Genomic DNA, 23,471 nt, shown 5'->3' on the forward strand with positions numbered 1-23,471 from the left:
GGGGCTTTTCTGACGTCACGTGGGCAAATACCCAGCACGCAATACAGCCGGGCGCCTTTAGCTGGAGAGGAGCGTCCTGCTTGGGGTGGGCACGGCAGGGCTGCAGGCTGCCGGCTCGCCCCGCTGCGCTCCGGAGTCAGCGATCCGGGCTGCGCGCAACGTGGATCGAGCAGGCTCATCCGTGTGCACTGCCCTGCTGCGTCCACATGATTGTACCATGTCCACATGGTTGTATCGCTGCAGCCAGTGGCGATCTGGCGCTGTAATCTATGTGGATCCAGGAATACAGGCTATGTCCAGTGTCGAATCAGCAGTGTAATCCATGTACAAGTGTAATCATGATGTATGATTCATCAGCATGGTCCATGTGCAATATGGATTCACCACTGTAATCTGTCTGCTGTACTGGAGCTGGTGATTTGGATCTGATCATCTCTTTGCAGGCAGGCAAGAAGAGCATAGCAAGAAGTATTCATTCGTTTTGAGGGTATATATTAATATGTACTATTCTTATTTGATTTTTAGCAAAACAGAACAAAGTGCAGTAACTGCCAGTAAAAAATAAACTCTTGTAATGTATATATACCAAGAATGTATAATTTGATTTCTTGAAGCATTCTTTTCTAGGGGTACTTTATATTTAAAGAGTAGTGAGACTAGTTAATTGCTGGTGTGTTTAATCAACCCTTTCTCAGTGGTTAACGCTACAAAGAACTCACCCAGGGGTCACCCCAGAAGGGAACAGTCATGTTATTTGTTAAACTGAGATTTATAGTCAAAACTTCATTGTACAGTGAATACAAATATAATTATAAAGTTAGGAGTGCTCATAATAGTGAACTCTCTCTATATATATTCTAGCTGGTAGGCCTCCAGGTTTTCAGAGCAGCACAAGTCAAACAAGGCCAGTCGTTAAGTGTGAAAACGTGCAGTTGAAGATGACCAGTTTAAGTAACACTTCATCATAAAGACATTTTATTTTCCACTCATGTGAACCCTGCTGATATTTTTGCTCACTGCCCTGCTCATTAACAAAACTAGGGGGCAGCCTTTCCTCATGTTAAGCAGCACTTATTTGCAGAAGAGATCCCATTGTGCACCCAGGCACACACTCAAAAGTCCCCACTTGCAAGTGTTGAAGAAGGAGGCACACGCTGCTTGTTGCATGGGTGAATGGAAGGTGCACAGATACCAGGGTGACAGGAAGGCTACAAGAACCTGAATAGACTAAGCTACACAGGTGAGCAAGCACTTTTCAGTTGTAGAATTTGACTTTGTGTCAGCATAAACTAGAAGAAGGAGAAGTGGTTTTATACAGGAGTTCTCATATTTAGTCAGAATGGGGACCACTTCTTAAGAGAGAACTGGTCGCCCACCTCCCTGGCACTATCCCCTTTATGAGCCACCATTCTCTAGAGAAATTACAATACTTGATGAATCTGTACATTCAGAATTAATACCTTCAAGATCAAGAAAGCCTCCTTTCCCAAACCAAATTCCACTATTTCATTTTTCTCTTCATTGAATCTCCCCAGCACCTCCCTCCCCACCAAGCTACCTCTCCCCTCCTGTTTGCCCCACTCCCTTGTTAAAGTGTCTTAGGCCTGGTCTACACTAGGAGTTTATGTCGAATTTAGCAGCGTTAATTCAACTTAACCGTGCACCCGTCCACACCAGGAAGCTAATTAGTTCGACCTAGAGGGCTCTTTAGTTCGAATTCTGTACTCCTCCCCAACGAGGGGAGTAGCGCTAAATTCGACATGGCTATGTCGAATTAGCCTATGTGTGGACAGAAATCGACCTTAGTAGCTCCGGGAGCTATCCCACAGTGCACCACTCTGTTGACGCTCTGGACAGCAGTCCAAGCTTGGATGTTCCGACCAGCCACACAGGAAATGCCCAGGGAAAATTTGACACGCTCCGGCGCCTTGTGGATGTTCTGCAGGACCGCAGGCAGGAGGACAGAGCCCCCCTGCACTGTATCTGCAACCGCTCTCCCCTGCCACAAAGTCCCAAACCCCCCTCACCCAAAGTAACAAGAAGGAGGGGCAACAGGGGCCGTGAAAACTGTCACTGCACCCCTGCAGAGTGCACAAATACAAGAAGGCTCTCATTCCCTAAATGTTGAGAAGTCCTTCCCTTCCTGGCTCACCGAAGCCCCAATCCCAGTTTCATCCCCTAACTGTGTAGTTGATTATTAAAAGTAGTTTGCTGTTAATTACTATTTCCGTCAAGTTTTTCTACAGAAGACTGTCTGTGAAGGGGGGGAGGAAGGGGGTTGTTAATTGCATAGGACAGTCACTTTTATCAGGGTACAGACACGGGGGTCACACACACAGTGCAGTCAGTAGGCACCCTGGTCAGTCTGGGAGGTGTTTTCCATGTTCTGTGTGGGTGGGGGGTACGTGACTTTGTGGCATGGGAGGGCGGTTACAGAACTTATGCAGCGGTCCTTGTCCCGGACCACAGAGCCACGCAGCAGGGGAATCTGTAACCGTCCTCCCCCACCACAAGGTCACGTAGCCCCCGCACACAGAGTCCCGAAAAGGAGGGATGGCAGGCTCCGTTGAAACAACCAGTCCGGCACTGCAGACCGCTCTAGGAGCAGGATCCTATCATTCCTCGAGTGTAGAAGCGGTGTTAACATCACTGCACACCCTACCCACCACAGTCTGCATCCCTGTTTCAACCCTTTAACGCGAATTCATTAATAAAGAAAACGTTGTTAATTAACAATGTTCCATTAACTTTATTTTTAAACGTGTGTTGGAAGGGGGGAAAACGTGGTGAATGGGGTATGTAACCGCAGAAGAAAGTCAACAGTAACTGAAGCAGGGGCAGGTTCAGCTTCTCTGTAAAGAAACTGAACAGTCACAGGTTACCCTGCTCCCTGAGGAACCTAGCTTTCAAAGCCTCCTGGATGCACAGTGCTTCCCGCTGGGCTCTTCTAATTGCACGGCTGTCTGGCTGAGCGTAATCAGCAGCCAGGCGATTTGCCTCAACCTCCCATCCCGCCATAAAGGTCTCCCCCTTGCTCTCACAGAGATTGTGGAGCACACAGCAAGCTGCAATAACAATGGGGATATTGGTTTCGCTGAGATCCGAGCGAGTCAGTAAGCTTCGCCATCTCCCCTTGAGACGTCCGAAAGCACGTTGAATGATGACAGTTACCCAAGACCACGCTCGACACATTTTTCCCCCCAGCATGCATTGTGGGGAAATCCCAGAATTCAAATGGGCAGCGGGGACTGCGGGAACTGTGGGATAGCTTCCCACAGTGCACCGCTTCCAGTGTCGACGCTTGCCCCGTTAGTGTGGACTCACAAAGTCGAATTAGTGTCCTTAGTGTGGACACACAAATTCGACTTTGTGAGGTCGATTCCACAATTCCTCTGCTCTGGAGTGTAACTGCACCATGGTCTAGATGGCCCAAGACTCCAGGTTCAAGTGTCTGACCATCACCAGGGCACAGACACTTCTCAGTGTACTACTTCTAGTTGAAGAAAGGAGGTGGGGGGGAAAGCTATTCTCAACAGAAACGACAGAGAACCGTGAATTAGAACTACAGCACTAAGATGCCAGGCTCCTTCAGATCTCTGTTCGGAACTGCAGGTTGGTCCCAGCCATTTTCCTCTCGTAATCTTCATTGAATGTCTCATTCTGGTAGGGTGACCAGACGTCCCGATTTTATCGGGACTGTCCCGATATTTGCTTGTTTGTCCCGCGTCCCGACCGATGTTTGGTCGGGACACGGGACAAACAAGCAATTTTGCCCTCCGCTCCGGTGCATAGACGGAGCCCGGAGGGGCTTTCACCCCCCCACTTCCCCCGACCATCCCTCTTCTTCCCCCATTGGACCCCTCCCCAAATCCCTGCCCTGGACCCGCCCCAACCCTGCCCCTCACTGCCCCATTGGATCCCTCCCCAACTCCCCGCCCTGGCCCCGCCTCTTCCCCAAGCACGCAGCATTCCTCCTCCCTCCCAGGTTTGCACACGGGCCATGGCCGGGGCTGGGAGTGCAGTACGGAGGCTGCTCCAGCCCTGCAGCCTGCAGGGCAGCGTGGAGCAGGCAGGGGGCAGAGACACGTGTGGGGCAGACACGCTCCTGCCAGGAGGGGCCGGGCCCGGCTGCCTGGTTCGCCCCCTGCCCGGGGGGGGGGGGTGTCCCCGAGTTCCCTGCAGCCGGAGCGGGGCTGCCCGGGGCGAGTGTCCCAGGCGGGGCAGAGTGGAGCAGCCTCTGCTGAGGGGCTGGTGCTATGAAGCCCGGGAGCGGCTGGGCCAGGAGCTGCAAGAGGGGTCCGGAGCGTGGCTCGGCTGCACAGCTCGGGGCCCAGGAGCGAGGGGATGGGGGAGCTGGGAGTGTATTGGGGGTCAGAGCTGAGAGTTGGGTGAAGACGGGGCGCTCTGGCTTTTTTTTTTTTTTTGCTCCACACACCCCCCCCCCCCGCGTCTCGATATTTTCTCCACCCCCGCCCCCCCGCGTCCCGATATTTCATGTTTGTCATCTGGTCACCCTACATTCTGGGCCACAGTAAAGTGATTCTTCCAGTCCCCAGCAATCCCTGAAACAAAAACAAAAACAAAACAAAACAAAAAACAAAAAGACAGTGAATGAAACAGCAGAGCTCTTGGTGAAGCAAGAGAACTCCCAGTGGTGGAAATGCAATAGAAAAAGAGTATCAAGAAAACACTAATGGTCTAAATTCTACTCTCAGTTACATTCTTTTCTCTGGCTCAGGGGTTCTCAAACTGGGGATCATGACCCCTCAGGGGGTCACAAGGTTATTACATGGGGGGTCATGAGCTGTCAGCCTCCGCCCCAAACCCCACTTCACCTCCATCATTTATAATAGTGTTAGATATTTAAAATGCGTTTTTAATTTATAACGGGGTCACACTCAGAGGCTTGCTATGGGAAAGGGGTCACCAGGACAAAAGTTTGAGAACCACTGCCTCAAGCTCCAAAAGATTTGTGAGGGTGTAACTGAGAATTTGAACCTCGATCTATTAAGTGAATACATTTTTCTGTGCATCACAAACAAAAATATAGTTAAACTGAATGTTCATTGGATAAAAACTCCTAACAGCTTAACACTTTGAGCACCTTTTCCATATAATGAGCACAAAAAGGCATCAAGAAAAATGCTGGTGTCCAGGATAGCGAATTGATAAAAAGAGCAGACTTTGAAAAAAATGTTTTGGTAGCAATTAGCTTTTAACTGGAAATTAGTCACTGGAAAATTGGTGAACTGAAATATTGTATTGGTCAATTTGCTAACAGTTTGTGGAAGCACTGGGTGGATGCCAGAGAAAGCAAACCAGCTAACCAGATCCTGCATTCCATATTGATTGTTTTAAACATAGTTTTAGTATGGAAATTATTCCCTCTCACCTATATTATTATTAGTAAACATGTTTATTACGGTAGTGTCCAGGGAACAGCAAAACTGGGTCCCCATTGTGCTAGGCGCTGTACACACAGAGTAATAAAGAGGCTTAGTCCCAAATGGCTCACGCTGTATCATTCTGTCTTGTGGCAGAGCTCCGGCTTTGCCTCAGGGGGTCCTGCGCTTCTAGGCGGTTAGGGCTGGCCTCAGAGGTTTGCTGTGACCCTCAATTGAGCCTCTCTCCCCTCCTAGAGAGGAGGGTTACAGCTTACTGAGCCACCTTCAGCATCGGTCAGTCAATGGGTTTGGTGTCAGAGCCCTCTTGACTCCCTGTCTTCCTACTCAGGGAGCGCTTTTGTAGAGGTGTGGAGAGGGTTGGGGGGAACCCAGGCCCACCCTCTTCTCCAGGTTCCAGCCCAGGGTCCCTAATGGCACCAGCAACAGGTAGTTTTCCTACACTACCGGAGCGATAGCCCTTCCCTTCGCTAGTGCCTGTGCGAATCCTTACCTTTACGCATGAAAGGGGAGATGCTTTGATCCATAACATCATTTGGGGTCATCTTATAATTTGTGGTGGGATTCTCTTTCATCATTTCAAATGAAGTGTGATAGACGATCCTGTCCAGAACCTCTTCCTTCAGATCCTTCCCCAGGAAATGCATCACCTTGCGAATTTCACGCTTTGGATCCTACAGAAAAACAAGTGGCACTTCAGGTGGTGGGACCCAGTGGCTCAACTAGTCAGGTTACCACCATGTAACACAGTGAAAGTCTAGAACTTTTATGAGATGCCAGCAACCTTAGTTGTTCCACTGTATCAAAACTAATATCCAGCAACCCATCAATACATTTCATCAACCTTGCACCCAATTCTTACACACTTTCCCAAAACAGAACGGAGATTAATAGCCCAAAAAGAAAAAAACCCTTCTTTGTCTCCCTCCCTAGCATTAGCACATTGCACAGGCCAGCTTAATTCTGGCTCTGCCTAACTTTTGAGTACTGGGCTTTGCTACCCAAATAATGTTATTTTAACATAGTTTTTTGGGGGGTGCAAGATGTGTAGAGAGAGAGAGACCAAGACTGGTCTGTAACTCACCAATCCCATCACTTTATTTAGAAAGTGATGCAGACGGCCACTCCAGAGGGACCCTCATTTCAGCCACATCTTCCCCAGCCACGCACAGAATTCTTAGGGCCAGATCCGCAGCTGCTGCAGCCCTAACGACTACAGCAGTGGAACTCTGCTGATTTAAGGACCTGGCCCTTGCTCTCAAACGTCACTTCCTGTTCTTCAGCAATACGTGGATGCTAAGCTTCAGGATAACCCAGCTCCAAATACTAGCCCATATTACTGTTACTTGGGAAGGTAGTGATTCATTCCATTTCGTGTGGTTCAAAGCTATAGTTGGGATGTTTATCCAAATCTCTCTGGTACGGAAATCACCCAAGATCAGGCTCTCATGAGATTTCTGGTACTGCTGGGTTGGAAATACCCAATTCCTCTCCCAGCTAAAACCAGGAATTCCAGAGTGAAATTAAAGGGAACAGGAACAACTGTTCTTTTTCAAATCCCCATCTAAGGTTCACTTTGGGCCTGAGCAAGAGGTTAAGTCCCTTCTAGACTAGCTCCCCCATCTTTAATTATATGCTTCCCTAACTTCCCCCTCCCCTTCCTGCCTCTTAATAAATGTGCTACCTCAGCATTTTTAAATTAGAGGGGTAAAAGTCTCTTTAAAGAAAGGAGCTCTCTTTTGGTGCTTGCTCTTCAAGAGAAGCACTCCCACAAGCCTGAACTCCAGCATGGGCAAGAGGCTTTCGGAAAGCAAAATGGCCCAGTGGTTAGGGCACTAGCTTGGGACTCAGGACACCTGGATTCAGTTCCTTGTTCTGCCACACACTTCCTGTGTGACCCTGGGCAAGTCACTTAACCTCTTTATGCCTCAGTTCCGTAAAAATGGGGAATAGCAGCACTGACCTCCCTCACAGGGGTGTTATGAGGATAAATCCATTTGATATCATGAGGCTCATGATAAATCTAGACACATGGGGGAGGTTTAGGTTGGATATTAGGAAAAACTTTTTCACTAGTAGGGTGGTGAAGAACTGGAATGGGTTACCTAGGGAGGTAGTGGAATCTCCTTCCTTAGAGGTTTTTAAGGTCAGGCTTGACAAAGCCCTGGCTGGGATGATTTAGTTGGGTTTGGTCCTGCTTTGAGCAGGGGGTTGGACTAGATGACCTCCTGAGGTCCCTTCCAACCCTGAGATTCTATGATTCTATGATTTCTAGATAAGGGAGAATAAGTGGGGAAGGAGGGAGCTCAGGGGTAGTATTAGCACCAGCCAAAGCATTTAACGAGTCACAGTCTGGCCCTTTTACTCATGGTGGACCGCACTACCCTAGAGAGACAAATTCTCTTCAGGACAGCCAGACTGCTCTTCAGATGGACATTGCACAGTAGGGTAAGGCATTCAACAGGTGTCAGATTCGTTGCCTCCATCCTGGTGTGTGTGGAGTGGCCCCTCAAGTGGGTACCTCTTGCCCTCTCACCTCTTTCATGTCCTCATAGAACAGGTATAAAATGGGATGGTCCTTTCTCTTCTCCCACCAGCCTTTCACATGGTCATACCAGGAACCATACGCAACTAAACTTAGAGAAAAAGGCACACACACAAATACTCTTAGTAACATGAGCGTGTCAGGTCCCTGGGGGTCATGTTCTCTTTTGGCTCAATGCCACTGAAATGCATTGTGTGTGCAATTACTATGACATCACGTGTAAATTGGGTAACTGGGCACAAACCACCAGTTGCAGCTATTCGCCTACACTAGGTCAAATTCTTTGTCCCTTTGGTTCCACTGTCAGGTTAGAATCTTCATCTATTATTTTGTGTGACTGGAGCAGAAACTAGATATTAACAAACTCTTATATAAATACAGCTTAGGGCCAGATCCCAGCTGGTACTGGCATACTTTCAATGAAGTCAATCCACAGCTGGTGTAAATCAGTGTAGCTTCATTAAAGAAAATGGGCCAGATCCTTAGCTAGTGATCCCCAGCCGGGGTCTGGATGCAGCTTGTTCATCAGGTCAAAATGGTAGAAGGAGACAGCTACATCTTTGGCATTTCGGGCAACATAGATCATCTGTGGCAGGAAGAAGAGAAGAATCCATATTGCCTCGGTGTCCTTGAGTTCTGAGTGGCTCTAGACTTGGATTTTCAGAGGTGGCTAAGGGAGTTGGGTGCCTAATTGCCTTAGTCTCCTTTCAAAATCCCAGCCCTACTGCAGGGGATCCAAACTGTGGCTCAAGGCCCAGATTAAAGCTGCAGGGACTGGAAGTGCCCCTGGACACTGTGGTCTGAGAGTAGCGCACCATGGACTGGGCATGGGAATGGAAGCTACAGGAGCTCTAATCCTGGCTCGGACACTAGCTTTTCCACTGGCTCTGTGGTCTTGGGTCGAGCTCTCTGTTTCTCAGCTTCCCCATCTGTAAAAATGGGGAAAACAACACCACACATTTCTGCCAGTGTAACCTAGTGCACAGGCCCCGCAGGGATGGGAAATCTGGCGGTACTAGTACTCCACTAGGGGAACAACAAGCAGTCAGCACAACTGCCAAAGGGAGTGGTGTTTGCCAAGGAGGGATTGTGACCAGGATGCCTGGGGGATTAGTTAAGTCAGTGCATCCCCCTGGGGACCTCCTATGGAGCCTGAGTCGCAGGTTAAACCAGCCTACCTCTGAAGGATGGAAACAATGCGATCCCGATGTGCCCGGCCCTTGGGGCACATCGTCCTACTCCCCTGGGTGTAGCAGTCAGTGGGTCTGCTCCCATGTGTATTCAGACATAGCCATTCATATCATGGCAAAATACATCATGCCCTGCAGGGCCAACATGGCTACAGAGGAGTGAGCTGGATTGTACTCTGGCTCTCATACCATCAGGCGGAACTGTTAGTTGAGTTGCAATTGCAAGACCACATTTACCCCCCAGTTATGGGTTGGATAACCCCATTGAAGACAATGGGGATTGTCCAGGAAACAGTATTTTAAGTCAATGGCTGTTGCACAGATGTTGGTGATGTTGGCAAAATTTGCTTTCCAGGATCTTTGTTACTGATGGTGATGTATGAGCCAGGAAGAACCCAGTCTGATTGTCAGATCCCAGGGGGAGCCTGCAAAGCTGAAGGCTGGAAAAACACTCAACTAAAGGCACTGGAATCCCATGAGGCCAATTTTAATGGGAACTGGATGTCCGGATCCCTTAGGGATCTTTGAAAATCTCAGCCTAACTATGAATACAAACTTGCATCCCAATGTTGTCAAGGTAAAGCTGCAAAAATGCTGCTCTAGGTAGATATCACCATGGAAACTCACAATTAAACCTCTTCCCACTGGAGAAAAGAGTCAGTGGGTAAAAATGAGGAAGAGGAACCTGGCGGAGGGTGGGACTACCATGAGTATTCTGTGTGCTCAAGGCAAACGATACTTCCCCTATCATCCTATTGTCCAGAAGGTCTGAGTTCCCAGCTACTGGTTACCTTGCAGCCATTTTCCCAGAAGGACATTGGAAGGAGCTGGACTGGGAGGTGGGTTTTCACTAAACGAGGAGATGACTTCTCGGCCAGTTTCTCTGTACCTGGGAAGCAGAGGTTCAAAGGGATCATTGATGCCGCTAGAGAAGGCATTAAAGGTAACATTTCCAAAAGCATCCAAGTCTCACTGAAAGTCAGGAACCAAACCAAGATCTTCTGAGTCTTAGGCCAGTGCTCTAGCCACAATCCCTTCTTTCCTCTCCTGAGCTGCAAGCCAGCCACACAGAATCATTGACCTTTTTGTCTGGAATCACCCGACACTAGTCCTACGTTTACCTGGTGGCATCTTTCCAGGGGCAGCAAATTCCAACATGGGCACTTTGTTGAAAATTGCATCCCTCTTGCATTTGTCAGGATCTCCATCGTTCAGAATCATGTCCACAATTTCACTCATCCATGTAGTGCCTGGAAAGAAGACGAGAGAACAAAAATCCAGTCAAGAACCAAGTTTATCCCGCAAGGAACAGTCAAGCAGGAACCCCATCCACTGTTCTTCCAGCCAAAACAGCACTTACGGTATTCAGCCTATTCATTTAGGATCTTCAATATTCTAGCTCAGCGGTTCTCCCCTGTGGGTCGGGACCCCAAAGTGAGTCATGACCCCATTTTAATGGAGTTGCCAGGGCTGGCTTAGACTTGCTGGGACCCCCACCTGCCTGGGACTGAAGCCCTTGGGCTTTGTCTTTGGACTCCTCCCGCACCTGAGGCAGTGGGGGCGGGGCTCAGGCTTTGGCTATGGCCTCCAACCGGGGCGGCAGGGCTCCGGTGGACTCGGGCTTTGGTCCTCCCTCCTGGGGTCATGTAGCAATTTGTGTTGTCAGAAGGGGGGGTTGCAGAGTGGAATGAAGTTTGAGAACCGCTGTTCTAGTGACATCTCTTCTGCTCGCCTGAGGCTGAGGAGCAATGGAATAGCATTAATCTGTAGTCAAACATGATAGTGTGTGCCAGCGTTGTCAAATGCAGGTACTGATGGCAAGCGGCTCACTCCACAGCTCTTTTTGTGGCAGGCCTGCAAGCCCATGCCACCACACCCATTTTCAGGGATGGCGAGAGGCCTCTCCTAGGCCAACACAACTGCTAGTTGATTTTCCATTGTTATGTTTTTGATGGGCGTCATCACTGTGCTCAGCAGCTACCTACATGACACAGGAGAAGACATGGTTGCAGCCCCGAGGGGAGTTTACCATTTATATAATGCACCACACTGGCCTATCCCAGCTAATGTGGGACAAGAGAGATGCTGCTGCCCCCTCTCACATCCCAATGCTGGCCTTCAACATCTTAATTTCCCCTCTTCTAACCCCTGCCGGCTTCCCTATGAGCCAGTGCAGCAGAGCTGCTTGTGCTACAATCCTCCAAGCTATGCCATAGAGTCACAGCAAGGTTTGCCGACTGTGACTGGTTCCTTGCTGGAATGGTAGGTGATCTCTGTTTGGAAAGATGAATCAGTAATTTGAACTCTGAGCCCTTCTGGCTCACAACCATTTAAACCATCCACAGCATAATGGAGAAAATCCAGACCTTTAATTCCACCTCTTCTGAGCCTGCTGCTTTGTTTATGCTTAAAGTAAAATAAACAAACCACTCAAAATCAACCTATCAATTCCAGGGCCAGATTCTGCCGATGTTGCTTACATTTAATATTACTTCACTCTGGGAGCTATCCCCGGCAGGAAAGTGCTAATCAGCATGAGTGAAGGTGACAGAAACTGCTGCAAAAACCAGTAAATATTAATTAAATAAATAAATAAGACATTATTGGTCAGATGGCAAATGAACTGCCTGAGATTGCTCAGAATTCACCCGTCCCTGGAACCAAAGACCTTTTACTTGTTAAATGATTCATGGGTGCCTCAATTTCCCTCTTCTTCTATAGCACCTGGGCTCTAAGGCGCTGCACTGCGGTGATCACAGTTTGTGCACTGGTCTCCCTCCTTAATCAACCAGAACAACTCAAAGTATCCCAGGACCTGACCTTAGTGACTCCACAAAGTCTCCAGCCCCTTACAACTGAATAGTGTTATTCTGGAAACAAACATTAATAAATCGACCTAACGCAGCTTATGTCAGCCTAACTTTGTAGTGTAGACCAGGCCTGAGTCTCCAGCCTAGCAAGGCACATCCCCAAACACTAGGACAGCCCAAGAAAATACACCTCTACCCCAATATAACGTGACCCGATATAACACAAATTCAGCTATAACGTGGTAAAGCAGTGCTCGGCGGGGGGAGGGAATGCGGGGCTGCGCAGTCCGGTGGATCAAAGCAAGTTCAATATAACCTGCGGTAAGATTTTTTGGCTCCCCAGGACAGCGTTATATTGAGGTAGAGGTGTACTATGTTAAGTTTGTGCCTTTACGTTCTCAGGGAGGGGACGTGCCCATTCATCTCCCTGTGACTGCATGGTGCCTGGGTATTCCTCTTTCAGATGCTAGAGGCCATAGAAAGATAATTTCAGAAAGGAACCAATCCCAGTCCAGAAGGGTTTGGCATTACATTTGATGTGATCGTTTCCAACAGGGCCGGCTCTGGCTTTTTTGCTGCCCCAAGCAAAAAAAAAAAAAAGGGGGGGGGGGTGGCCGGAGCGGCAAAGCAGGGGAAAAAAACAAACAAAAACACAGCGCGGCCGGAGCGGCAAAGCGGGAGGGGGGGTAACCATGCGGCTGGAGCGGCAAAGCGGGGGGGGGAAAACACGGCGCGGCCGGAGCCGCAAAGCAGGGGGGACAGGACCGTGCGGCTGAAGCAGCAAAGCGGGGACGGGGGAACACAGCACGGCCGGAGCGGCAAAGCGGGGGAGGTGCGGGGGAACACAGCACGGCCGGAGTGGCAAAGTGGGGGGGGGGAACCGTGCGGCTGGAGCAGCAAAGTGGGGGGGGAACATGGCATGGCTGGAGCAGTAAAGTGGGGGGGAAACACGGCACGGCTGGAGCGGCAAAGCGGGGGGGGAACATGGCATGGCTGGAGCGGTAAAGTGGGGGGGAAACACGGCACGGCTGGAGCGGCAAAGCGGGGGGGGGGAACCGTGCGGCTGGAGCAGCAAAGTGGGGGGGAAACACGGCACGGCTGGAGCGGCAAAGCGGGGGGGGGCAGGGGAACAGTGTGGCTGGAGTGGCAAAGGGGGCGGGGGAATATGGCGCAGCCAGCAAAGCAGGGTTAAAAAACAAAACAAAAAAAAACCCCCGCATCTGGGTGAGGCGGCTGTGGAACATGGGGAGGAGGGCAGGCGGTTAGACAGTGGATGCAGTGGGGGTCTCTGCTCTTGTTGGTTTTCCTGCAGCTCCAACAGATGCTTTATCATGTCCGTTTGCTCCCCCATTAGCCTCAGCATCATGTCCTGCCTCCGCTCTTTGTGCTCACTTAATTCTTTCCTGGCCTCTGCCACTGAAGGCCTCCATGCATTAAGCTGGGCCCTATCAGTGCGGGAGGAGAGCATGAGCTCGCATGAGCATCGCGAGTGAGTTTTATACACAATAGACTGTTACGTAAATTAAGTTGTCATGGGATAAAAGGGAAGGTCTTTTCATGGATTGAGAACTGGTTAAAAGAGAGGGAACAAAGGGTAGGAATTAATGGTAAATTCTCAGAATGGAGAGGGGTAACTAGTGGAATGATCTGGAGAAAGGGGTAAACAGTGAGGTGGCAAAGTTTGCAGATGATACTAAACTGCTCAAGATAGTTAAGACAAAAGCAGACTGTGAAGAACTTCAAAAAGATCTCACAAAACTAAGTGATTGGGTGACAAAATGGCAAATGAAATTTAATGTGGATAAATGTAAAGTAATGCACATTGGAAAAAATAACCCCAACTATACATACAATATGATGGGAGCTAATTTAGCTACAATGAGTCAGGAAAAAGATTTTGGAGTCATCGTGGATAGTTCTCTGAAGATGTGCACGCAGTGTGCAAGGGCGGTCAAAAAAGCAAACTGCTGAGGGTATCAAATATGTCTGCAAAGTGCATGGATTGTAGAAATTCAGGGATGATATCTCATGTCAAATTAGGCTCATTTGAGTGATGCATTGAGTGATGCATCAGTACTTAGGATGGTGGTTGGATTTAGTCACTGAGAATCTCTGTGTATGTTTAAAAAAAACAACTAAACACACAGTAGCACTAGAATCCTATGGAAACTCCAGCTTAATCCATTAGTGTATTAATTTCCAGTGGCAAATCTCAGATAGAAGGCTGCTCATATGGAGAAGGCACTGCCTGAGATCTAGGTTCAGCTGCCGGATCTCTCACAGATTCATTATGTGATCTTGGGCAAGTCACTTAATCTCTCCATTCCTTAGTCCTCCATCTGTAAAATGGGTATAGTAGTGCTTCCTTTGTCTATTTATATTGCAAACTCTGCAGGGCAGGAATTTTCTCTTGCATGTGTATTCACAGAGTGTAGTGCAATGGGATGTCCATCTTGGTTGGAGCCTCTGCTACCGCAATGCAAAGAAATAATAATAACCTTGCAGTTGTTTTCCCAGAAGGAGTCAGGAAGGAGTTGAACAGGAAGATGGGTCTTTACTAATCGGGGAGAGGGCATTTTAGCCAGCTGTGCGACACCTAAAAAATACAAAAGGGATTAAAGGGAAAAACAGGACTATTACAGCTTTGATCGTAAACTGTTTATACTCAGAGGGCCATTGTTACGAAGAGAGGAATTGGGCCCGCAGCCACTAATAATCCTGAGCTGCCATTCTGTCTCTCTCTACTGGATGAAGTCCAGATAGATGTGGATAAGGATAGAAGTAGATTTAAGCAACTAAAGAACCATACATTGGTTCTGAAAGTGAAGCTGGTGAAATCTCCCTCACTGCTGGGTAGGCAAGTTGTGTGCACATCTGGCAGAGTTTCCACAGGGGGTAGTTTTCAGGAAGTGAGACTAGATCATCTAATCAGCCGTGTCCATCTCTAACTTTTCTGATACAAGTGAAATGTACTTATGTGAAGCTGTATGAGAAATCTTCTCTCCCCCACCCCCATCTTTTAATGAGGTGGGAATATAGCTCTGTAAAAATATAGTAGCACATCTTTAAAATGTCAGGGTGTGAACATATAATATTCTATACCCCTTTTAGGGCCAGATTTTCAAAAGAGCTCAGCACCTAACAACTCCCCTTGCAAACAGTGGAAATCTTACCTTTACGGTGGGATTTTCAAAAGAAAATATGAGAGTTAGGTGCTCAACCTCTGTTGATCATAACTGGGAATTCGGCACCTAATTCCTATAAACTCTTTTGAAAATCCCACCTTAATCCATTTTTGTATTAAGTTATTTTTAAAACATTTCAGTTCATATTTAAGTTCTTTGTGCACAGGATCCTAATACCATTGACAGTTTGCACTTATATAGGGTCAGATCCAGTGGGAATCTTTCCACTGACTTCAGTGCACTATGGATCAGATTCAGAGTGCCTTTCATTCCAAAGAACTCAGAGTGCTTTAGAAACAGTAAAGGCTAAATTCTATCCTCAGATCTATACATGCATCTCCCAGCACAGTCTGGGAGATTGGCTTGTATATATCTGAGGACAGAATTTGGCGCCAGTTAACCAAACCTCCCAACAGCCCAGGGAGGTAAGTATATATCCTCGTATTCAGTTTTGGGCAACACAATTCCTAAAGGGAGGGTTGTCAAAGCTGCAGCTCCAATCTCTCCGGGAGCCTGCCTGCAGTGTGCGAATCATTACCATTTGAAATTCCTGGGATGATCAGCTCCATGAAAGGGACCCGAACGTAAATCGCATCCCGTTTACACTTCTCAGCATCACCGTTGTTATAGATCATGTCCACAATTTCACTGATCCAGGTTGTGCCTGGAAATATAAAGCAACCTCGCTAAATACTCTTCTAGCATGCAGTAGGCAGGTCATAAACATGGAGTCAGATCCTCTCCCAGTGTACATTGAAGACAATGGAGTTATGCCAATTTACACCAGATGATGATCCCTTCTAGCCTCTGGCCTTTAGCAACAGACTTTGAGGGTGGTGAAATCAGTGCTCCTGGGCTTTCTTGGCCTGCGCTTGAATATGTGATGTCAGTAACGAAGTGACTCAAAGGGCCTATCATCATGGAAGTCCAATATCAACAAACTTGATATAACATCACAATGTTTCTGCTATTGCCTGAAGACCCAATGCAAATTTCCCACTAGGCTTGTGGGAAATAAACTACTCACAAATGGAGGTGTGAATTGATAGAATCCTGCCACTCTTCAGGGCTGAGCCTATGTTGAGGGCAAAAAGCCACTTCATCCATCCTGTGAAAGAAGAACTCACCCCCGGCTCATGTTGGTCAGAATCAAGTTGACAATTTCCCTTCCTGAACACTGAGTGAGGGCACTCCAGTGTTAGCCCACAAAGTCTATGGCATTCAGCAACAGGAGAGTCTATGGTAAATGATGGTAAGAGAGCAACATGGAAGGAATGTTTTGCCACTTTTTGAACACATCCCTGTTAGGACAAAGGGGGTTGTGGTCTTATTCTCTTTCTATGCACAGCATTGTCCCAGGGCATGGCTTCTCCCCAGCTTCCAAACACTCCCTGCCCTGCCCAGTCACCTTTGAGAAGGCTTATTTGCATAACACAGGCAAGAAGAGCAACAGAAAACAGTCTGGCACTTCTCCTCCTGGTAGTTCCCCACTGAGTTCTAATCAGCTCTGCTCCCTTCCTGGAGCAGTAGGCTCAGCGCTGCTTTCCTCAGCACCTAGCCCTTTGCTCCAGGGACCCACTGCAGGAGTTAGCTCTACTCCACCATGGCTTCCCTTCCCCAGGCACAGCCTATCCCACCCACTTCCTTCACCTCTTATTTCCTGCTCTCTGGCAGCCCTTTATAGGCCCAGGTGTAACCCAGCCCCCTTTAATTGGATGGATTGGGCTCACGTGCTCTGATGCAGGAAAGCTGGGCCCAGTTCTACTCACAGGGACCAGCTACTGAAGAAAAGGGATCACGAAGGCACAGATGGAGGAGGCTTTGAGTAAGAGATTTCTATACCTAACTGAGGAACTGATAAAGGGGTTATGATGTGAATGTGGCATGTATGTAGTATAAGAGTTGGGCAGTAGCCTCCATTTCTGCCCTGGGTTTGTGCCTTTAAGCTGCATAAGAAGAATCTCCTAATAGATCAGTGGCACTCACCTGATTTCGGGTAGGTGGAAATGAGAAGGTCATCTGGCCTCGCTTGGAATGATTCCACCTGGGCCCATTCTTCAACAATACTCCAGAATAGGGGAACACCACAGACCATTTCTAATTTCCTCCTTAATGCACTTTCATCATTTTCCATCCTGGTAATGCTAGGCTAAAGGAAGAGAAAAGAATGTAAATGGAAGTGGTCTGCTTCCATTAAAAAGTGCTGGGAGACCCTCTCTTCCACTTAGCATTTATTTTGCACAGTGGAGTTTGGGAGACTTGTCAATATTAAATTGCTAGTGATAACCCGAGCAACATTCCTGCTTGTGTAATAGTTTTAGGGCTTGTGTGCAATGTTGAATGTTGCCACTAGAAGGTGACGTGGCAAATAGACTTGAGCCTATCCCTAGAAGAGGGAAGCACAATTTACATATTCATTGGGCCAGATCCCCAGCTGGTTTAAACTGGCATAAAGTCAATGGGGCTCTACTGTACGCTACTGAAGAGCTGGTCCATAAAGTCCTGAATGTTAGAAGAGTTCTATCCTAATTCTCAGCAGCAGAAGTAGCCATGCTCTCAGCTGAAGGAAGGAACAAGATGAGAATAGTGGGGACAAGGGGAAAAATGGGGTATGGAATGGCTTCCGTATGAGAAGAGATTAAAAAGACTGGGACTTCTTAGCATGGAAAAGAGACAACTAAGGGGGGATATGATGGAGGTCTATAAAATCATGACTGGTGTGGAGAAAGTAAATAAGGAGCGTTATTTACTCCTCACAACACAAGAATCAGGGGTCACCAAATGAAATTATTAGGCAGCAGGTTTAAAACAAACAAAAGGAAGTATTTTTTCACACAGTGCACAGTCAACCTGTGGAACTCCTTGCCAGAGGATGTTGTGAAGGCCAAGGGTTCAAAAAAGAACTAGATAAGTTCATGGAGGATAGGTCCATCAATGGCTATTGGCCAGGATGGGCAGGGATGGCATCCTTAGCCTCCGTTTGCCAGAAGCTGGGAATGGGCGACAGGATGGATCATTTGATGATTCCCTGTTCTGTTCATTCTCTTTGGGGCACCTGGCATTGGCCACTGTCAGAAGACAGGATACTGGGTGAGATGGACCTTTGGTCTGACCCAGTATGGACACTCTTATGTTCTTAAACTGAATATGCATAGACATTTCTGTGGAAACCACTTCTTTTTTAGTGGACGTTTCATGTAGATTTAAAAATTGTTGTTGCCAGGTGAATCCAACTTGCCTCATTCTAGAATAAATCATTTTATGAGAGCTCATTAAACCTGGGCGGTGTCTTGCATGCAAGAGACTAGCTCTCTCTCAAAATAATGGACTACAATCTCTAAGCACGAGAGCATGAGAATGTTCTAGCTTCTGTAGCTGTAAAGCAGACCTTTCACCGAATATGAGGGCTTATCTATATTAGCAAAGATCACCAGTATATGTGAATCAATGTTAAATTGTTTTATTACATCAGAGCAAACTCCTAGTGCAGACACATTTAAACTACTTTAAACCATGTTTATACTGGTTCTCTGAATTCAGTAAAATAATCAGATCAAGCTAAACTGCTTTAAAAGTGACAAACCAGTTTAACTGCATGTACATTAAAAGTTTGCATTGGTGTAAGTTGATTAGGTTACAAAAGAGCAAAATACCATGTGGAGGTGTGCCCTCTAGATACCTGTATTTTATCCCTTTCACTCTAGCTAACTGATTAACCACCCAAAACAAAGCACAAATTGAGGGGATAGGTGGTTCTGTTATGCCCACATGTCTCAGTGATGCCAATAAGAAAAAACATGTTAAAAGGGGTGGGAAAAGTTGGCACATATCAACATTTATTCTTCCATTTACAGCAGCTCTCCACTCTGCAGTCAATACCAGGAATAGGCAACTATAGATTTTTAAAAATTTCATCTGCCTGGTGTGACAAAGTTCCTCTTCTACCTTGGTGGGTCCTGCGCTTCTTGGCGGATTTGCTCACCTCAGTGATCTTCCTCTCTGGTGGAACCCCCAGTCTGGGTCAACTCCTCCTGTGTCTGATCAGGAGTTGGGAGGTTTGGGGGGAACCCAGGCCCGCCCTCTACTCCAGGTTCCAGCCCAGGGCCCTGTGGATTGCAGCTGTCTAAAGTGCCTCTTGTAACAGCTGCAGGGCCACCCAGAGGATTCCGGGGGCCCGGGGTCTTCGGCGGCGGGGGCCCTTCCGTTCCGGGACCCGCCGCCGAAGTGCCCCGAAGACCCGCGGCGGGAGCCCCCCGCCGCCGAATTACCGCCAAAGCGGGACCCGCCGCCAAAGTGCAGCCCGGTCTTCGGCGGTAATTCGGCGGCGGGGGGGGGGTCCCCGCCGCGGGTCTTCGGGGCACTTCGGCGGCGGGTCCCAGAACGGAAGGGGCCCCCCGCCACCGAAGACCGGGCTGCGCTTCGGCGGCGGGTCCCGCTTCCCCCCCGCCCCAGCCCCAGCCCCAGCCTCTTACCCCCGGCTCCCTCCTCACCCGGAGTCTCAGCGCCTCGCCCGACAACCGCAGCGTCCCTCCAGCGGGGCCTGAGCTCCGTCCCGCTCAGAGCCGCGTGGTGAGGGGGTGGGGCTGGGAGCTCCACGCTGAGCGGAGGGAGCTGAGCTCAGCCCGGAGCTCCCAGCCCCGCCCCCTCACCACGCGGCTCCGAGCGGGGCGGGGCTCAGGGGCTCGGCCGGAGACATGTCGCTTGATGCGCTGAGGCTCCAGGAGAGGGGCGGAGGCAGGAGCCTCCGCTGTTCTCTTGGGGGCCCCTGCGGAGCCCGGGGCAAATTGCCCCCTTTGCCTCCCCCTCTGGGTGGCCCTGAACAGCTGCATGACAGCTACAACTCCCTGGGCTACTTCCCCATGGCCTCCTCCAAACACCTTTTTATCCTCACCACAGGTCCTTCCTGCTGGTGTCTGATAATGCTGGATTGTAAGATAATTCCTCAATCCTCCAGCAGCACACGCTCTCAGTCTCAGCTCCTTGTGCCTCTTGCTCCCAGCTCCTCACACGCACTTCTCTCCTCTGGCTCCTCCTCCCCTGACTAGCGTGAGCTCCCCTTTTAAACCAGGTGCCCTGATTAGCCTGCCTTGATTGGCTGCAGGTGTTCTAATCAGTGTAGCTATCTCCACTGCCTTCTAGAAAGATCTTAATTGACCCCAGGTGCCCTGATTAGCCTGCCTTGATTAACCTGGAGCAAATGCCATTTGGTTACCACAGTGCTAGGGATTTGTCCCATCACATATCCACCCCCTCTGCTCAACACCATAGGGTTGGGCAACTTGGGATGCCAGGCAGTGTGCTCGTGAAAGACCATCAGCGTTGCCGTGGTGGCATCCAGCCCTGTGCCGTATGCGGAACTGGAATGGTTGGAGGGATAAGAACCACCTGGTGACCCTTGCATTCTTTTCCTTATTTCTCTGCATCCACTGGAGGGGTGCATGGTCCGCCACAAGAGTAAATCGCCGGCCCAAGAGATAATAACGCAGTGTCTCCATGGCCCATTTGACAGCAAGGCATTCTCTCTTGACTACTGCATACTTCTGTTCTCTTGGCAGCAGCTTTCTGCTTAGGTAGAGAATCGGGTGTTCTTCATCTCCAATCATTTGTGACAGAACTGCCCCCAACCCCACCTCAGAAGCATCTGTCTGTAAAATAAATTCCTTGGTAAAGTCCGGGGCTATGAGTATGGGGTCATTACAGAGGGCTGTCCGAAGGTCTATGAATGCCCCCTCTGCAGCGTCGGGCCACTTCACCATGTCTGGACCTCGAGCCTTCACCAGGTCTGTCAGAGGACTCGCCCTACAGGCGAAGTGGGGAATAAAACGTCGGTAATAGCCTACCACGCCTAGGAACGCACGGACCTGCTTCTTTCGGGTCGGCCGGGGCCAGTTTTGAATCGCCTCTAGCTTATTAGTTTGGGGCTTCACTATACCCCTTCCTACAATATATCCCAGGTACCTAGCCTCTGCTAGTCCTATGGCACATTTAGCAGGATTAGCGGTGAGGCCAGCCCGCCTTAAGGTGCGTAGTACTGCCTCAACTTTCTCCAAGTGGGTTCCCCAGTCTGGCGTATGGATGATGACATCATCTAGGTATGCAGCTGCATAGCTAGTATGGGGGCGCAGCAGCTTATCCATGAGGCGCTGGAATGTGGCTGGGGCCTCATGTAACCCAAAAGGGAGAACAGTGTACTGGAATAGCCCGTCTGGGGTGGAGAACGCTGTCTTTTCTTTAGCTTCTTTGGTCAGGGGAATCTGCCAGTACCCTTTTGTCAGATCCAGTGTAGTCAAGAATCGGGCACTACCCAGTCGGTCAACCAGTTCGTCGATGCGTGGTATGGGGTATGCATCAAATTGGGATACTTCATTCAGTCGGCGAAAGTCATTACAGAATCTCGTGGTACCATCAGGTTTGGGCACTAGAACAATTGGACTGCACCATTGACTATAGGATTCTTCAATAACGCCTAATTCTAACATTTTCTTTACTTCGGCCTTGATTTCTTCTCTTTTGGCTGCTGGGATTCGGTAGGGTCTCAGTGTTACCTTGGCTCCAGGGATCGTGCGGATATGGTAATAGGTCTCAGTCGTCCGCCCCGGTTTTGTAGAGAACACATCTCGGTTGCGATTAATCATGTCGGCTGCCTCGATCTTTTGGATTGGCGTCAAGTCGGGTGATATCTTCACTTGCTCATGTAAGTTATCCTCCTGGGGAAGGGTCGCCCGGGTGACTAAGCATGCCTCTCGATCATGCCAAGGTTTTAGAAGATTAATGTGGTAAATTTGCTCCGGTTTCCTGCCGCCTGGCTGCCGCACCTTATAGTTTACCTCTCCCACGGCTTCAATCACTTCATAGGGTCCCTGCCAGGGGTGAGCTGCAGACGGTTCGCAACGGTTCGCGTGAACCGTTTGCTAAAATTAGACGCCGGACAGAGAACCGGATGCTAAAGTTCTCTGTCCGGCGTCTAATTTTAGCAAACAGTTGGCGCGAACCGTTGCGAATTCTACCTCCACCTCCTGCCATGAAGCTCCTCCTTGCTTCTCCTCCCCCACGGCTTCCCGCGAATCAGCTGTTCGCGCGGGAAGCCTGGGAGGGCTGAGAAGCAGGCAGGCTTCCCCGGCCCAGGAAGACGACCCTAAGGTAGGAAACTAGGGGGGCGTGTGTCCCGGCCGGTCCCTGGCCGCGGCCCGTCCCCGCCTCCCCGGCCGCGACCCTGCCCGGCCCCGCGTCCCCGACTCCCCCCGAACCCCTGCCCGGCTCCGGCCGCACCCGCCCCCCGGCCCTGCCGTGCCCCCACCTACCGTCCCCGGGTCCCCGCCCGACCCTCCCTGGCCGCGTCCCCCCCCCCCCCGCCCGGCCCCCCCCCCGGCCCCCCCCCCCGGCCCCGGGTCCCTGCCCGACCCGCACGGGCCTCCCTGGCCGCGTCCCCCCCCGCGTTCCCGGCCGCGCCCCTGCCCGGCCACCCGCCCCCCCCCCGTCCCCGGGTCCCCGCCCGACCCTCCCTGGCCGCACCCCCCCCCCCCCGCGGTCCGGGCTCCGCGGGCCCGGCCACGAGCCTGCCCGGCCCCCCCACCCTGGCCCCGGGTCCCCGCCCGACCCTCACTGGCCTCCCTGGCCGCGTCCCCCCCCGCGTTCCCGGCCGCGACCCTGCCCGGCCACCCGCCCCCCCCCCGTCCCCGGGTCCCCGCCTGACCCTCCCTGGCCGCATCCCCGGCCCCGCGTTCGCGGCCCTGCCCGGCCCCCCCCCACCCCCGGGTCCCCGCCTGACCCTCCCGGGCCGCATCCCCCCCCCCCCGCGGCCCTGCCCGGCCCCGGCCCCCCCCCCGTCCCCGGGTCCCCGCCCGACCCTCCCTGGCCGCATCCCCCCCCCGTGGCCCTGCCCGGCCCCCCCCGTCCCCGGGTCCCCGCCCGACCCTCTCTGGCCGCGTCCCCCCCCCGCGTTCCCGGCCGGGACCCTGCCCGGCCACCCGGCCACCCCCCGACCCTCACCGGCTGCGGCACGTCCCCGCGTCCCCGACCCCCCCCCGAACCCCTCCCCGGCCGCCCGGCTCCGGCCGCAACCCCCCCGGCCCTGCCATGCCCCCACCTACCGGGATGCTCGGCTCTGGACACGGCCCCCCACCTCCAGCCCGGCCTGGCCCCGTGGCTCCAGCCGCCCCTGCTGTTTTGCCAGGGGGCCGGGCTCCGGCAGCGCGGGTCTGGGCGTGGCGGCGGCCCCGGCTGCCCGGCTCCAGCTCTGGCCGCAGCCCTCCCTGGCTCCACCCGGCCAGCCACCTGGCTCCGGCCGCTGGGCTCCCGTCCTCCGGCTCCGGCTGCGTGACTCCTGTCCTGGCCCAGCC

At 50.8% G+C, this 23,471-nt stretch overlaps 1 protein-coding gene across 1 annotated transcript; it reads right to left on the reverse strand.

The window, feature by feature from the left end:
- Positions 1-3,270: 3,270 nt before the first annotated feature.
- On the reverse strand, positions 3,271-17,266 carry LOC123371191 (sulfotransferase 1 family member D1-like). The gene is made up of 11 exons (XM_045018492.1): positions 17,119-17,266; positions 15,671-15,796; positions 14,446-14,543; positions 11,053-11,118; positions 10,259-10,403; positions 9,929-10,026; positions 8,428-8,533; positions 7,939-8,039; positions 5,896-6,076; positions 4,519-4,562; positions 3,271-3,657 (listed from the first exon to the last, which is right to left on the reverse strand). Exons 1-11 carry the CDS (start codon positions 17,264-17,266, stop codon positions 3,589-3,591), a joined length of 1,182 nt encoding a protein of 393 aa, XP_044874427.1. The 3' UTR covers positions 3,271-3,588.
- Positions 17,267-23,471: the final 6,205 nt, after the last annotated feature.

Source organism: Mauremys mutica, chromosome 5 (genome assembly GCF_020497125.1).
Source record: "Mauremys mutica isolate MM-2020 ecotype Southern chromosome 5, ASM2049712v1, whole genome shotgun sequence".
NCBI classification, from domain to species: Eukaryota; Metazoa; Chordata; order Testudines; family Geoemydidae; genus Mauremys; species Mauremys mutica.

Bases quoted from the DNA above. Each gene is read 5' to 3' on its own strand.
- LOC123371191 (XM_045018492.1), bottom strand. From the start codon at position 17,266: ATGGAAAATGATGAAAGTGCATTAAGGAGGAAATTAGAAATGGTCTGT. The intron at 8,534-9,928 runs GTAACCAGTAGC...TTCCTGCCACAG, and splicing joins TCTGGGAAAATGGCTGCAAG to ATGATCTATGTTGCCCGAAA. The intron at 6,077-7,938 runs GTGAGAGGGCAA...GTTTTTCTGTAG, and splicing joins TCTATGAGGACATGAAAGAG to GATCCAAAGCGTGAAATTCG.